Source organism: Anticarsia gemmatalis, chromosome 5 (assembly GCF_050436995.1).
Source record: "Anticarsia gemmatalis isolate Benzon Research Colony breed Stoneville strain chromosome 5, ilAntGemm2 primary, whole genome shotgun sequence".
In the NCBI taxonomy this organism is placed as follows: Eukaryota; Metazoa; Arthropoda; class Insecta; order Lepidoptera; family Erebidae; genus Anticarsia; species Anticarsia gemmatalis.
The window spans coordinates 8,617,732-8,629,984 of NC_134749.1; the positions used below are offsets into that span (position 1 = coordinate 8,617,732).

At 34.5% G+C, this 12,253-nt stretch overlaps 4 protein-coding genes across 4 annotated transcripts; 2 read left to right on the plus strand and 2 right to left on the minus strand.

Moving 5' to 3' along the window:
- Positions 1 to 93: 93 nt before the first annotated feature.
- On the plus strand, positions 94 to 2,038 carry LOC142973064 (osteopetrosis-associated transmembrane protein 1). The gene is made up of 5 exons (XM_076114613.1): positions 94 to 385; positions 470 to 753; positions 890 to 1,122; positions 1,579 to 1,750; positions 1,899 to 2,038. The coding sequence occupies exons 1-5, from the start codon at positions 282 to 284 to the stop codon at positions 1,949 to 1,951; spliced, it is 846 nt and encodes a 281-aa protein (XP_075970728.1). The 5' UTR covers positions 94 to 281; the 3' UTR covers positions 1,952 to 2,038.
- Eaf6 (chromatin modification-related protein EAF6/MEAF6) lies at positions 1,973 to 3,317 on the minus strand. Its single transcript, XM_076114615.1, has 4 exons — positions 3,027 to 3,317; positions 2,752 to 2,955; positions 2,637 to 2,673; positions 1,973 to 2,554 (listed from the first exon to the last, which is right to left on the minus strand). Exons 1-4 carry the CDS (start codon positions 3,165 to 3,167, stop codon positions 2,106 to 2,108), a joined length of 831 nt encoding a protein of 276 aa, XP_075970730.1. The 5' UTR covers positions 3,168 to 3,317; the 3' UTR covers positions 1,973 to 2,105.
- Positions 3,308 to 5,804, plus strand: Pex2 (peroxisomal biogenesis factor 2). Its single transcript, XM_076114614.1, has 5 exons — positions 3,308 to 4,173; positions 4,298 to 4,375; positions 4,449 to 4,874; positions 5,032 to 5,253; positions 5,624 to 5,804. Exons 1-5 carry the CDS (start codon positions 4,141 to 4,143, stop codon positions 5,705 to 5,707), a joined length of 843 nt encoding a protein of 280 aa, XP_075970729.1. The 5' UTR covers positions 3,308 to 4,140; the 3' UTR covers positions 5,708 to 5,804.
- A 300-nt stretch (positions 5,805 to 6,104) lies between these two features.
- LOC142973063 (uncharacterized) lies at positions 6,105 to 11,542 on the minus strand. The gene is made up of 4 exons (XM_076114611.1): positions 11,383 to 11,542; positions 10,069 to 11,286; positions 7,083 to 7,182; positions 6,105 to 6,625 (listed from the first exon to the last, which is right to left on the minus strand). Exons 1-4 carry the CDS (start codon positions 11,389 to 11,391, stop codon positions 6,513 to 6,515), a joined length of 1,440 nt encoding a protein of 479 aa, XP_075970726.1. The 5' UTR covers positions 11,392 to 11,542; the 3' UTR covers positions 6,105 to 6,512.
- Positions 11,543 to 12,253: the final 711 nt, after the last annotated feature.

Here is a 12,253-nt window from a genome sequence, read left to right on the forward strand (position 1 = left end):
AGTTGTAGCTCTAGTCGATTTCTATAAGGTTGCGCCAATAGATATTGAGTAGAGACTTTACCTACCTACCTACTTAATTATCTTAGTTCACTCTTTGGTTTACATCATGTCAGCTGTTTTTTTTGTTGTTTGTACTTAACTAACTGCAAATGTCATTCCGTACTTTCCTAACTTCATAATAATATTATTTTACAAAGTTCATGCATTATATTTTTTATGCGAAATAGAATAAGTGACGATTATTTTAAAGTGAATCCTACGGGAACGAGTTAGAATAGACGATGGCTGCTTATTACAGTGTATTATTCTTTATACTTCTGTATTCTATGATTTTAAAGGCAGACATATATAACAAGGAAGCCACAAATACTGTAAGCTTAATGATGTGAGTACAAGATAAATCTGTATTATTATATTGTAGTGCGAACATTTACAATAAATCTGCTCAATTCCTTTTTTCTATTTTCAGGTCTGATCCATTAAATAATGTAACTTGTGATTCTATTTTGAATGAATTTGCTGAATATGCAGCAGATTTTACTAAGTGTTCTATAATGTATGCCCGTCCTGTTAGACTTTGCGAAAAATGTATTGATCAATATATAAATTTTACAAAAAAGTACAAGGACATGCTGACTGCGGTTGAAAATGGAAAACCTTGTAAATCGGTGTACATTTCTCAGGACAGACTAGATGCTGTATTGGAGTATCATGACAATATATTGAGTATTTGGAACAAAGGAAATTGCCATGGTGAGTATCTCTTTACTTATTCATAGAAATCATCCTGTTTATCTCTACGAGTGGCTGCTGGCAAATTATCATATGAAATAATATTAACATTACTACCTATACGTTAAACTATGACTATAATGACTCATATTTTTAGCTTGCTATGATTGGTCACAAGCTGTGCCGGTTTTATCAAATGAGACCAAATACTTCATAACAATATTTCAAGAAACAACTTCATGTATAGAAGAGAACAATAAGACTTGTACAAATTCATCTCAAGTATGTGCCAACTGCATGCAGGACTATTTGAAGTTAGATAATTATTATAAGACACTAAGCGCTGATGCTATAGGAGTTGATAGCATTTGCATGGATATTGTAGACTCGGTAAGTGGGTTTTGTGAGATGATAACATTCTTTATCAATTCATAGTCATATTATAATTCCGTCTATTACATGACAATATGCCTGTCGCTCAGACTACTCTTAATTTTTAATCTTAAGCAGACAGCACAAATAATACACTACATTATTTTGGAACACTTATTGCATCCATAATGCTAATCATTTAGTTATACATACTGATATTTTTAAACAAACATGTGCAACAAAGCTGTTCTGGCCCTTGATACTAAAACGAAAGAAGATTCTAAAGACCACTCACTTTGACGTAAATGTGTCTGCACTGTTAACTTGTTTATGCATGAACCATTTTAGACACCTTTATTCCTAAGTTTGTATTGCAGTGATTTCTAGGTAATGATTGATGAAGAGATTTTAAAAAATGAGAAAACATTATGTAGGTAGATAATAATTTCTTAACATTCATGATAAAATTTTCAGATGAATACCACAAGATCAACCTGGAGCAAAACTTTGAATTGTTGTAAAATAAGAAGAACACCAGAAATAATATTTTTATGTTGTGCTGGAATTATATCAGCATTGCCATTATTCTACTATGTTGTCTTGAGATACTGTGGACCAATCAGAGATTTCCCTAATGTTTTGAAGCGTAAGTAAAACTGTATTATTAGCAACCATCATATTTATTCACTTGTTTCTTTTTGTTGACATGATTCCCCATAATAATATTATTATATCCATTTTTTGGGTAAAAATAAGGAATACATAAGTTATGAATTTATTTATTTTGTTTTCAGAATCAAGATTCAAGCAAACAATTTTAAGATCACTAAATGGAAGGATAAATTGAAGGCAGAAATAAAAATCACTGTAACAAGTAACATATATGTATTTACAGTTATTGACCAAAGAAATAAAAAATGATTTTGATAAAAAATTGGTTCTAACTGATAAGTACAGACATTTTAGGCACATAAAACCAGATTTAAGTAGCTGTCGCCCAATTACCGATGTCTGGCTTTCTTATTGTTATTTTTCTTCATACTATTACTACTACTACTTGTACTACTATTTGACATTTTGTGTTTCAGTGAGTTTGGTGTCATGTCTCCTTTGTTCAATATGTTCATTGCCGAGTCTTTGTCTTTTGGAGTGCCAGGTCTGCTGTCTAAACCAACAGCTGTCAACATTTTGCTGTCACTGCTGAATGCTTTCTGCAGCATACCAGAAGATGTGGCTATCTTCTGTGTCACACTTTGTTTTGTTTGTGAGTGATTTATTACTTTCTCAATACTGCCATTAGTGTGCTGCTTGCCTGAGGGCTTGGATGCAATACTTTCAGTAGAGCCATGTATTGTTGTATGGTTCAAACTGCCCATATTAACACCAGTACTTATTTGAGTATCTGATGAGTCTTCATTTGTCTGAGATTCAGTCTCACTGTTCCTTTCATCTGTAAATATTTTGTTAAAATGTAAGTTATAAAATCACAATAGATTTAATTTTGAAATTTGAATAGGTAATCATTAACTTACTTTTTGCCTCAGCAGGATCTACTAAACCACTGACAGCCTAAAATTGATAAAAAGGTTAGTCCAACTCATATCAATGTCAACAGAAACATACTGCATTTATATGTAAACAACTTACAGCCATAGAAGTAATACTGGATTTAGAAAACAGTCGTTCTGCTTCTTTGAACTTTCTGTTTCGTTTATCTGCCTTTGAATTGGTGCTTTTGTTTGTAGTAAGGTATCTGTCCCATCCTCTGATAATGTTTCCATACAACTGTGTATCTTCTAAGTAAGATCCTTCGAAGGCATATATTTGGCGTTCCAAATTGGCAAGGGTTTCCTGAAAACATATCAGTATTAGAAAAACCAGCTTTTCAACCTCAACATTTCAATGCTGTACATTTAACTTACAGCAACTTCGGCTTTTCGTTTAACTAATTCCGCCAACTCCGCTCTTGTGTCAGCCACTGACGATTGTTTGGACGCCATATTGTTTCTTTTTACTTGCACGTTTTGAGTATCGTTCTCGGGGGTTTGAGGTGAAACAACCATGTCGATAGTTGTTTTAGTCCTACTCTAAATATCCATAATTTAGTATCTAATTAAGAGGTAGTAAGTTATTGCTATAATAAAGGAATAAATGTTGATACAATTCAATCAATAAACACGCGCTTTCGTGATCAACTAATTTTGATTACTAAAAGTGACACTGACATTTGACAGTTGACAAGTGACACTATTAGAGACGTTCTTCTACCAGTTAGTAACTTGTGCTTCGTTACACGTAAGTCTATATTTGCGAAATAGGTAAGTATAGGTACGTGGGTACAGTATGTAGGTACTTAAGAACACACACATTACACACATTGTTTGTATTTCAACAAATTAAAGCCAACATTTTGTAATTAATTTAGCCTGATTGTGATTATGTAAACCTATAGTTATTATTAATCAGATAAAAGACAATAAATATCAATAGGTGCGTCAGATTGCGTTGAGTCTGAATATCTGAGTATAAGTAGCTACCGTGGGCTACATCAAATCCTGGGACGAACCGAAAACCGGGTTTTTCTGCCTAGTAATCATCGGTCCCTCGTTAAATCTCTTCCCGGCTGTGAAGGCTGTTTGCTGCTACAGTCGTTGTGGTTGGCTAGGTGGACATTGTTAGTAGGTGTATTTAGCAACAGGTCAGTTTGCCATAGAAAACATAGGAACTTAGGTGAAGCTCAATGATGGCCGTTTTATACGTTATGGTAAATAGTTTCTATTCGATAAGTTGGTTTCTGTTTGGGCTATTGTAACCCAACATTGACTATGGTCCGATGTGATTTTAAAAAGTTATACTTGACATTTATGTTTTACGACGAATTAAATACTTGTCATTTTTAACAATATTTTTGGTTATGTTGTTGATGTATCTGTTATCAATTTATCTTTATATTTATAGTGATAAAAGCGAATCATTAATACTATTAAGATATGATAATCTGAATGAAAATAGTTTAGAATTACTTGGAAATTAAAAATGTCTATTAATTATATACCTAGAGTTACACAGGTGAGTAAAATTCCAAAAGTGAACTTTGCACGTAAACATTGACTATTTCAAAGATAAAATCACAAGAAATAAATATTTTATCAGTTTGCCAATTGAATTGCCAACCAATTGAATATAATTTTAGCTAGATGCTGTACAACTAGACAGTCAGGTCGAAGAACTTTTCAAACAGTTAGTATTCCAGGCTACAAAATTCATTGAGGTAAAGTTATTTTTCATATTATCGTTTTATTTTAACCATGAAACTATGTATAATTAATGTATTCTTTTTCCAGCCCAAATACATTCAACCATTATTGCCAGAGCTAGAACTTCTTATTAGAACATGGATATTCAAGTATTCAGTTGTGGACAAAAAAAGTACATTTGGCCACCAGATGCTGTCATTAAAATATGTACCTGAGAATTTTGCCAATAGTAAATTATATTGGTACTATGGCTACACAATTGGACTGAAATATTTAAGGGAAAGAGCTATATACAGTTTTACTTCAAATGCTAAAGTACAAAACATTGTCCATAAACTAGAAATGTTTCAGTTAATAGCAGATATATTGAATTTCTGTAGATTTATACAAACTGGAAAATATCCTTTGGTCATTGATTTCATACTTGGACTCCATTTGTCTGCAGAAAATTTGACTAGAGAAGACCTTACTGATTTCTCTTGGACCAGGGAACTGTTGTGGCACAATTTTATTGTAAGTTTCAAAATGTTTGATTGTGTAAAACTTCTTCAGTAATGACTAAATTTTCATCAAATCATCAATTATTTCTATTGCACTGTTGAAAATAGTTTCTTGAATTAGATTTTAACAGTTGTTATTCATTTACTAACAAAAACATTCTATTTTTCAGGAATTAATTGGGACAACAATTGCACTGATAAACATATTTGGCCTTAAAAGGAGGCTCTCTAGTGTATTAAAGTATGTATGGTGGCGCAAACACATGAAGAGTACAGCTACCAGTAACACAGCAGTTATGACAATCAACACAGTTTGTGCTTGTTGCTCCAACAGACCGGTACTACCTCATACTATGGGATGTAGCCATATATTTTGCTATTACTGTTTAACAGTAAGTTATTGTATTTTATTCAACAAATATCTAACTAATATTATAAATGTGAAAGTTAAAATGTTTGGGTGGATATTTATAACCTAATCATTCTGAAAATACAAAACAGATTTTGATAAAATTGGTTGTAAATATAATTATTTATGACATTGCATTGGAACTTATAATAGATTCCTTAAATATCCGAGTTCGTATATTACTGCCATTACTCTTACCCAGTTTTTGTTGCTGTTTCAACACTTGAACATCATAGTCTATAAGTTTATTATAGAGAAAAATCATGTCTAGACCTGAAACAAGCTTTTAATTCAGTGCTGTATATTATATAGGCAGAATAAATTTTCTTAAACTATTTTTATTTTGTTTCCAGGCAAATAAGACTGCTGATCAAGACTTCCCCTGTCCCAAGTGTTATTACAATGGAAAAGAAATTAATAAATTTGTAATGGTTTAGTTCTCGAAACATATTGTTATCTAATGGGAAATATGGTGCTGTGATATTTAAAGTTTAAATAAGTTAAATTTGATTGAATATATTTTATTGTTTTCGACACTTTGTTTTATTTTATTAATACAATAGATATAAGTACAAAATTGTTTTTGCATCTGGTATTATTTACAACATTCGTATTTATATTTCTACATGTACTGTGTTATTATAGGTTTATAATATATCAAAGAAGATATTGTTGTAGGTATAATGTTAATGGCACATTCATATTATTAATTTTAAGTAATCATCGTATAGGTCGCGTAACAGATATCACAGTGGGAAACAAAACAAGAGTTATAATTCAATTAAATAATTCCTTTATATAGGATGAAGATAATTGGCAATCATGAAAACAAAATAAGCTTGAAATCTTTAATTTAATCAATATAATTAAAGCCTCACTGAATACAAAATTAATCTAATTAAACGAATTCTAATTTTATAATCTTTACATGGCATATATACACTTATATAACACTCAAGAACAGTCAAGGACTTGTACTTTAATTACTTACGAATCTTAAATCTAGCCAATATGAAACAAATTTCCTTTTTATTAACGTAGGTATATCGTTTTTCAATGCGACATGCCCATAGCCCAAGAAGGCTCGCTTCCGCCCTAATCGAATTCGTTTCACTAATTTATTTACAATCATATACTACCTAAGAACGATTAGGTCACTAGTTTAGGCTGTGACAGGTGGTCAGACCGAATAAGGCAAGCATTGGAACCAGCCGTGGTGCCTTTCCGAAATATATGTCTTATCTAATGTTGATTGTCTTTGCTGTTGCGTACGTCGGCGTGGAAACCAGTCTCCCAGTCGGCGACGTAGTTTACTGTTCGCACGGAGCCGTCCGGTTCCACCAGCGAATATTGACCTGTATATACCAAAGTTACAATTTAGTACTGCTTATAATACATTTATTCATTTCCGCCATCCTCGAACAGGGAATACATTACAACTAAAAGCACTTAATTAATGACTAGGGTTAGTTTTAAACGCAAACTTTAATCGGGTCTTAAAGTTCATAACTTGTATTTCGTATCTTAATTGATTGGTATTGCGCTAAAGGAATGAAGTAGAAAATGGTTATGGAATTTTATGAAGTTGACTTGTAGTTTTAGGGTTCTGTGCTTGAAATACCTACCTAAAAATTAAGAGAAACATAAAATAGCACACCTATATTTGTGGCAACAGTGTATAAGATGTTCTGTTCAACGGGTTCGATTCCCGAAGGAAGATATAGTAGTTACTTTTATTTTATTTTTGAATGGCATTAAATTTGCCCATCTTTTTAGAGAGTAGAGTTTTTTTATAGAGGAATTATACATTACCTTTGACGACTTCTCCGTCTCTTTCCTCCTTTTGTTGTTTAATGTCTCCGGTGTGGGGGTCGTTGACACTGTATTCGAAAGCATATCGCGGGTGGGCGTCCTGCAAGAAGGGTTATCACAATTTAGATGGTGCCGTGAGAATGTCAGTTGCAACAAAGGTCACAACGCAATTGAATGAACTTTAGCACCCATTTAGGTTAGTTACCAACCAATAATAATGGACTATCTAGTCTAAATTGGCGTAGAAAATGCCGAATGTGAGTTAGCAGAATAAGTCTTAAAGACTTTCAGCTTTCATGCCTGTAAATGGGTAAGTACCTATGTAGTTGTACGGTACGAGCCATCTTATTGAGGCTGGAGTGAATCGACTTACTAGCCTACCCTGACAAAGCTTCTTGAGTCACAATGTGGTAGATAGCTTAAGAATCTAGCAAAAATATAAAATATTAGCTAACGAGCTTTTTGCCCAAGAACACAATCTATTTAGTAACACTTTAAATTTTATTGTACCTACAACTCCGCAAGGTCGACCGATTTCCGTTTATCTTTAAACCAACGCGAGGTCTCAATTTTAATTGAAGTTACTTTTTAATGATAACGGTGCCGAATTGGTTCAATTTTTAAAAATAAATATTTGCTTACATCCGTATTAGTGCCAATTGCACCCAATACAGTTAAATCTAGGTATCTATTTTGTAGTAAAAGATGATCGATTCAATGAAAGTATTTTAGAACGTGTAGGGTAGCTTTGCATAGATAGAGTAACTATGTATTGAGGATAACATACGTATAGCAAAAATGCCACAGCTTATTTAATATTCTCCGTAGTAATGAACCTCTTCGTGTACTGAACATAGCTGCATTAATTTGCGAGTTTTTTACGTTCATCCGTTCCGCGTACAGATTAAGTCTAAACAGCTATGTATGGTTGTTCCGTTATTGCAAAATTATGGAATTTAAATAATTGACTGTGTCTATTCACGTCTGCTGACGATTTTGGCCGATATACTTGAAACTTAAGGATTCTTGACGAATTGGTAGACCTAGTTTTTTACACGTCGCGTCGTCCCCTCGTCATTAAAGTTTTTTTTAGTAGTTATGTTATTTATGGAACCTTTCTTTATTCTTCAGTAGTTACGTTATATTGAATTTCTGTTTTCTCAGGTTGTGATATCTACACAAATATAAAAGTGTTAACAGGTACCGAATATGCATGACCTAATCATCTTCAGCATAACCAGAAAATTTAAAAGTTAACCTTAGTAGGTTATTTAATTAATCTCTGCCTGATTTTAATCATAAAAACGATGTTTCTGCATATTTGGTATGATGTCATACCGGAAGGCAAAACTTCTGACAATTTATTAAGTTTTTTATGCCGTACACGATTCGTTTGGGATCCTTATCATTTTGATATAAGAGGGTGGCAAGACGACACGCGCCGAGGGAGAGAAAGTGGTCGAGATTCAATCGGACGAGTTTGTACTAATTGTTATGTAAGTGAATGTAGCTGATTTAACTCGTCTGACGGAGCCACGCGCCCTTGGCTTGACAATAAAATAAAAAGTTTGGTAATCCGAGTTAATCCGTGAGAGAACATTGAGATTGAAATGCAGACAAAACACGTTTGTACCTACTATGGGGTCTTATTATCTTTTGAAGGGCTTTGCATTTGAAAGATACTACGCATTAATTTACCAACAAAGATGTAAGACCGAATAAAGAGTTTAATACCTGCTTATAATTGAGATTTTCAAAGCATTAGTAATGCATGTTGTTTGATTAACAAAACATAAACACCTTTCTTGATTTTATAAGCGATAATTCGGTCGTGAAGTAACATTCTATTTTCATAGGATTTGTCAAGTATATTCTGCAATAGAATTCACTTAGCATTGTGTGCAACGACTGGACGTCTTACGTAATTATTGTGCTTAGAATAAGCTTGGTACCCACACAAAACTAAACCTCAACATGACTAGATACGCAAAGCATGCAATTCCGTGCTATAATAAATTCTATTCCGTTTACCTATTTCTAAGGCCTTGAGCTAAGCAAAGACCAATATTACAATGAACTAATGATTTATTAATAGATTACATGAAATAGTTTTGCTCTGAAGTCGTTAAATGTCCCTTTTGTACAACTGTTGAAAACGTCAACTATTGTAAGTATTAGCACAAATTCTTCAGTAGACAACTAATTACAACTACTAAATAAAATTGAGACGTTACATATTAAAGAGTGTACCTACATGCTTATGTATTTTTTGGTAACGCAACCGCGACGTCGTTGACGTGGGTCAACACACTTGTTTGGATAAGTTGCCTATCAATCACTCTACGTCAATTAAATCAATACACAAGTGTTGAGATGCAACACTGTACCTATCAGTCAAACTTATAATGGGGTTTGTAGACCATTGCACAAGTATTACACGCGAGTAAACATGGCCACCTAAACACATGACAGTTTCTCGAATTAAATGACTAGGTAATCGGTCAAGATTTTGATGTAGCGGAACCAGTCCTGGATCAAACTAGACTGCCAATCAAAATGATTACGTCACTGTATTAGTTGTAGGGATATGAAGTAATGTATGTTCTACTATGCCGCAATGTCCTGACGTGAGATACTCGTAGTAACTCATACATGTTATGAGCTAACTAAACTATGTCCAAGACATTTTTCAATTTAATAATGTAATTAATGTAAACGACCGCATCTTATAATAAATAACATGTTATTGACTAATATTTAATTTAAATAACTATACTGCAGATATTTAAATTGGTTGTAACCATGAACATTTAAATGCTTGACGACGTAATTAAGTATGTTTATCTAAATTAACAAATACAAACAACGGAAGATTCGATTTTGAAATTTTAACCAAATGTTGGTAATGGAAATGTTAATAGGATTTGATAAAAGATTTAACTTGCTAACACTGATAAGCTAAATATATTAAAGATATATTACTCACATAGTTTTCCAAGAATTCACTGTGTACGTTCTTGACAGCTAGCGGGGCAGCAGCATACTTAGCAACGGGCGCAGCTACTGCTGCAACTGCCGGCGCGGATACATGTGCCACGGAAACGGGAGCACTAGCGTACTGAGACACTGGAACCACTGCCTGTGCCGAATATTGAGCGATTGCTGGCGCTGAGTGCTGCACGACTGCGGGGGCCGAGTACTGCGCCACCACCGGGGCAGCGTACTGTGCCACAGCTGGACCTGAGTGCTGTGTCACTATTGGCGAGGAGTACTGAGCGATGTTTGCACCGGAGTGTTGAGAGACTACTGGCGTAAAGTATTGCGATGATGAAGCTGATGAAGAGCCATGGGATATCGAAGAACCGTGGGATACTGAAGATGAAGATGTCGCATACTGTGCCACTGCTGGAGCTACGTGCGCTACTGCTGGAGCAACATTCACATGTGATACTTGGTGGTATTGAGCAACGGTGGGTGCTGCCACTGATGAGTATTGTACGGGAGCAACGTATTGCGCAGGTTGTTGCACTCTCAATGCAGGTGATGTAGCATAACCAGCAGATGGAGCGGCGTACACTTGGGACACCACTGGTCCTCCTGATTGCACATTACTGTAGGAGTTGAGAGAAGCCTTCGCAAGTGATCCAGTAGAGTATGCTGATTGTTGTACCAAGTTTTGTGTCACGTACGCAGTCTTCGATGGAGAAATAGAGAATTTGGCAATAAGTGGAGCTGCAGTCACTTTGGCAATTATTGGTGCCTGGGCGTATGTTGCTAGCGGAGTTACAGTTTTGCTGCCCGACGAAGCTGATGAAAGTCCTGCAGAAGTTGCATAGCCGTGCACTTCTTTGGTGGCATATCCCTGAGCAGTAGCATAATTCGAAGCAATCGATGACGTTTGATAAGTGGCAGCTGGTTGAGCTGCGTAAGTGATTTTCGGTGCTACGGCTTGGTAAGTTATACCCGATGAATAGCCAGCATTTCCAGAGTATTGATAAGATGGTGCTTGTGCTACAGGCTGGGGCAGGTATGTGGCAGCTGGTGCAGCAGTCTTAATACCGGTGGTGGTCAGTTGTACCGCAGGTGCAGCGTATGAGTAGCCATTGTCACAGTTGGATACCTTTTGTATTTGACTCAGGTGGTAGTTTAAGTCGGGATCGTGATACGCGAGTGTAAGTTGAATTGTCAAAGCCACCACGATAATCTGAAAGTAAACAAATATATATTTTTTAAAAACATTATTTTTAATATTATATAACGGTCAACAAAATATTTAACACATGTCACTCATTATTCTTACCGGCTTCATTTTTATTATTTGCACTATATCAATATCGTAAACGGATTAAGTTTTGGCAATATTCACAATAAATTATATTGAAAGCTTGAAGTGTATTTGCCAAACTTAAGCGTAAATCGAAATGAGAGCAAAGTGGGTCCGCAAAGACTTATATAGCGATCTCATATGTGTAAGAACGGGTCACACTTTTTCACATTCGCCGTCACAGTAAGTATAGGCAGCTACTCGGTGGGCGCGGCGCGTGTGGGTAATGTATGGTGTACGGGCTATTTACTAATGCACCAGTATATTTGAATCGTTATTATGTTAACTAAACGTCAAATAAGCTTTAACTCATATTAAATTATGATGATTAAATAGTGAGTTACAAGCTAGAGCGATAATAATTTAGGTACTTACAACCGATAAATCCATGCATAATAATAAACATAATAGGATTCTAAAAATAATACTTTTCATTATTTCATAAGAAAAATCTTTAAGCTTTAGGTAGGTATATGTAGTTAGTTGGTTAGGTTAAAGTTAACTTGAAATGTTACAGATTTAACAGATACGGTGCAGTGAAGCATAAAATACGTTATCTAAGTAACCTGAAACTTATCTCGGCGGCTCTATCTTAAAGTTCGGAGCCATAATTTCAAATGCAGGTATTATAGCTGTTGAGAGCCGACACAGACATTGTTTTGTTAATTAATTTTTATTTTTATTATTGGAATGGGAGCCGTCATTAATTAATTATTAATATTGCAATTATTTGCGATAAATTCGTACGATTGAAAGCTATAACGATTTAGGGGTGAACCCTTAGCTTATTGAAGTTACTATTTATAAAATACCGGCCAATTTGTAGTATACCGATAGTTAGTAATTA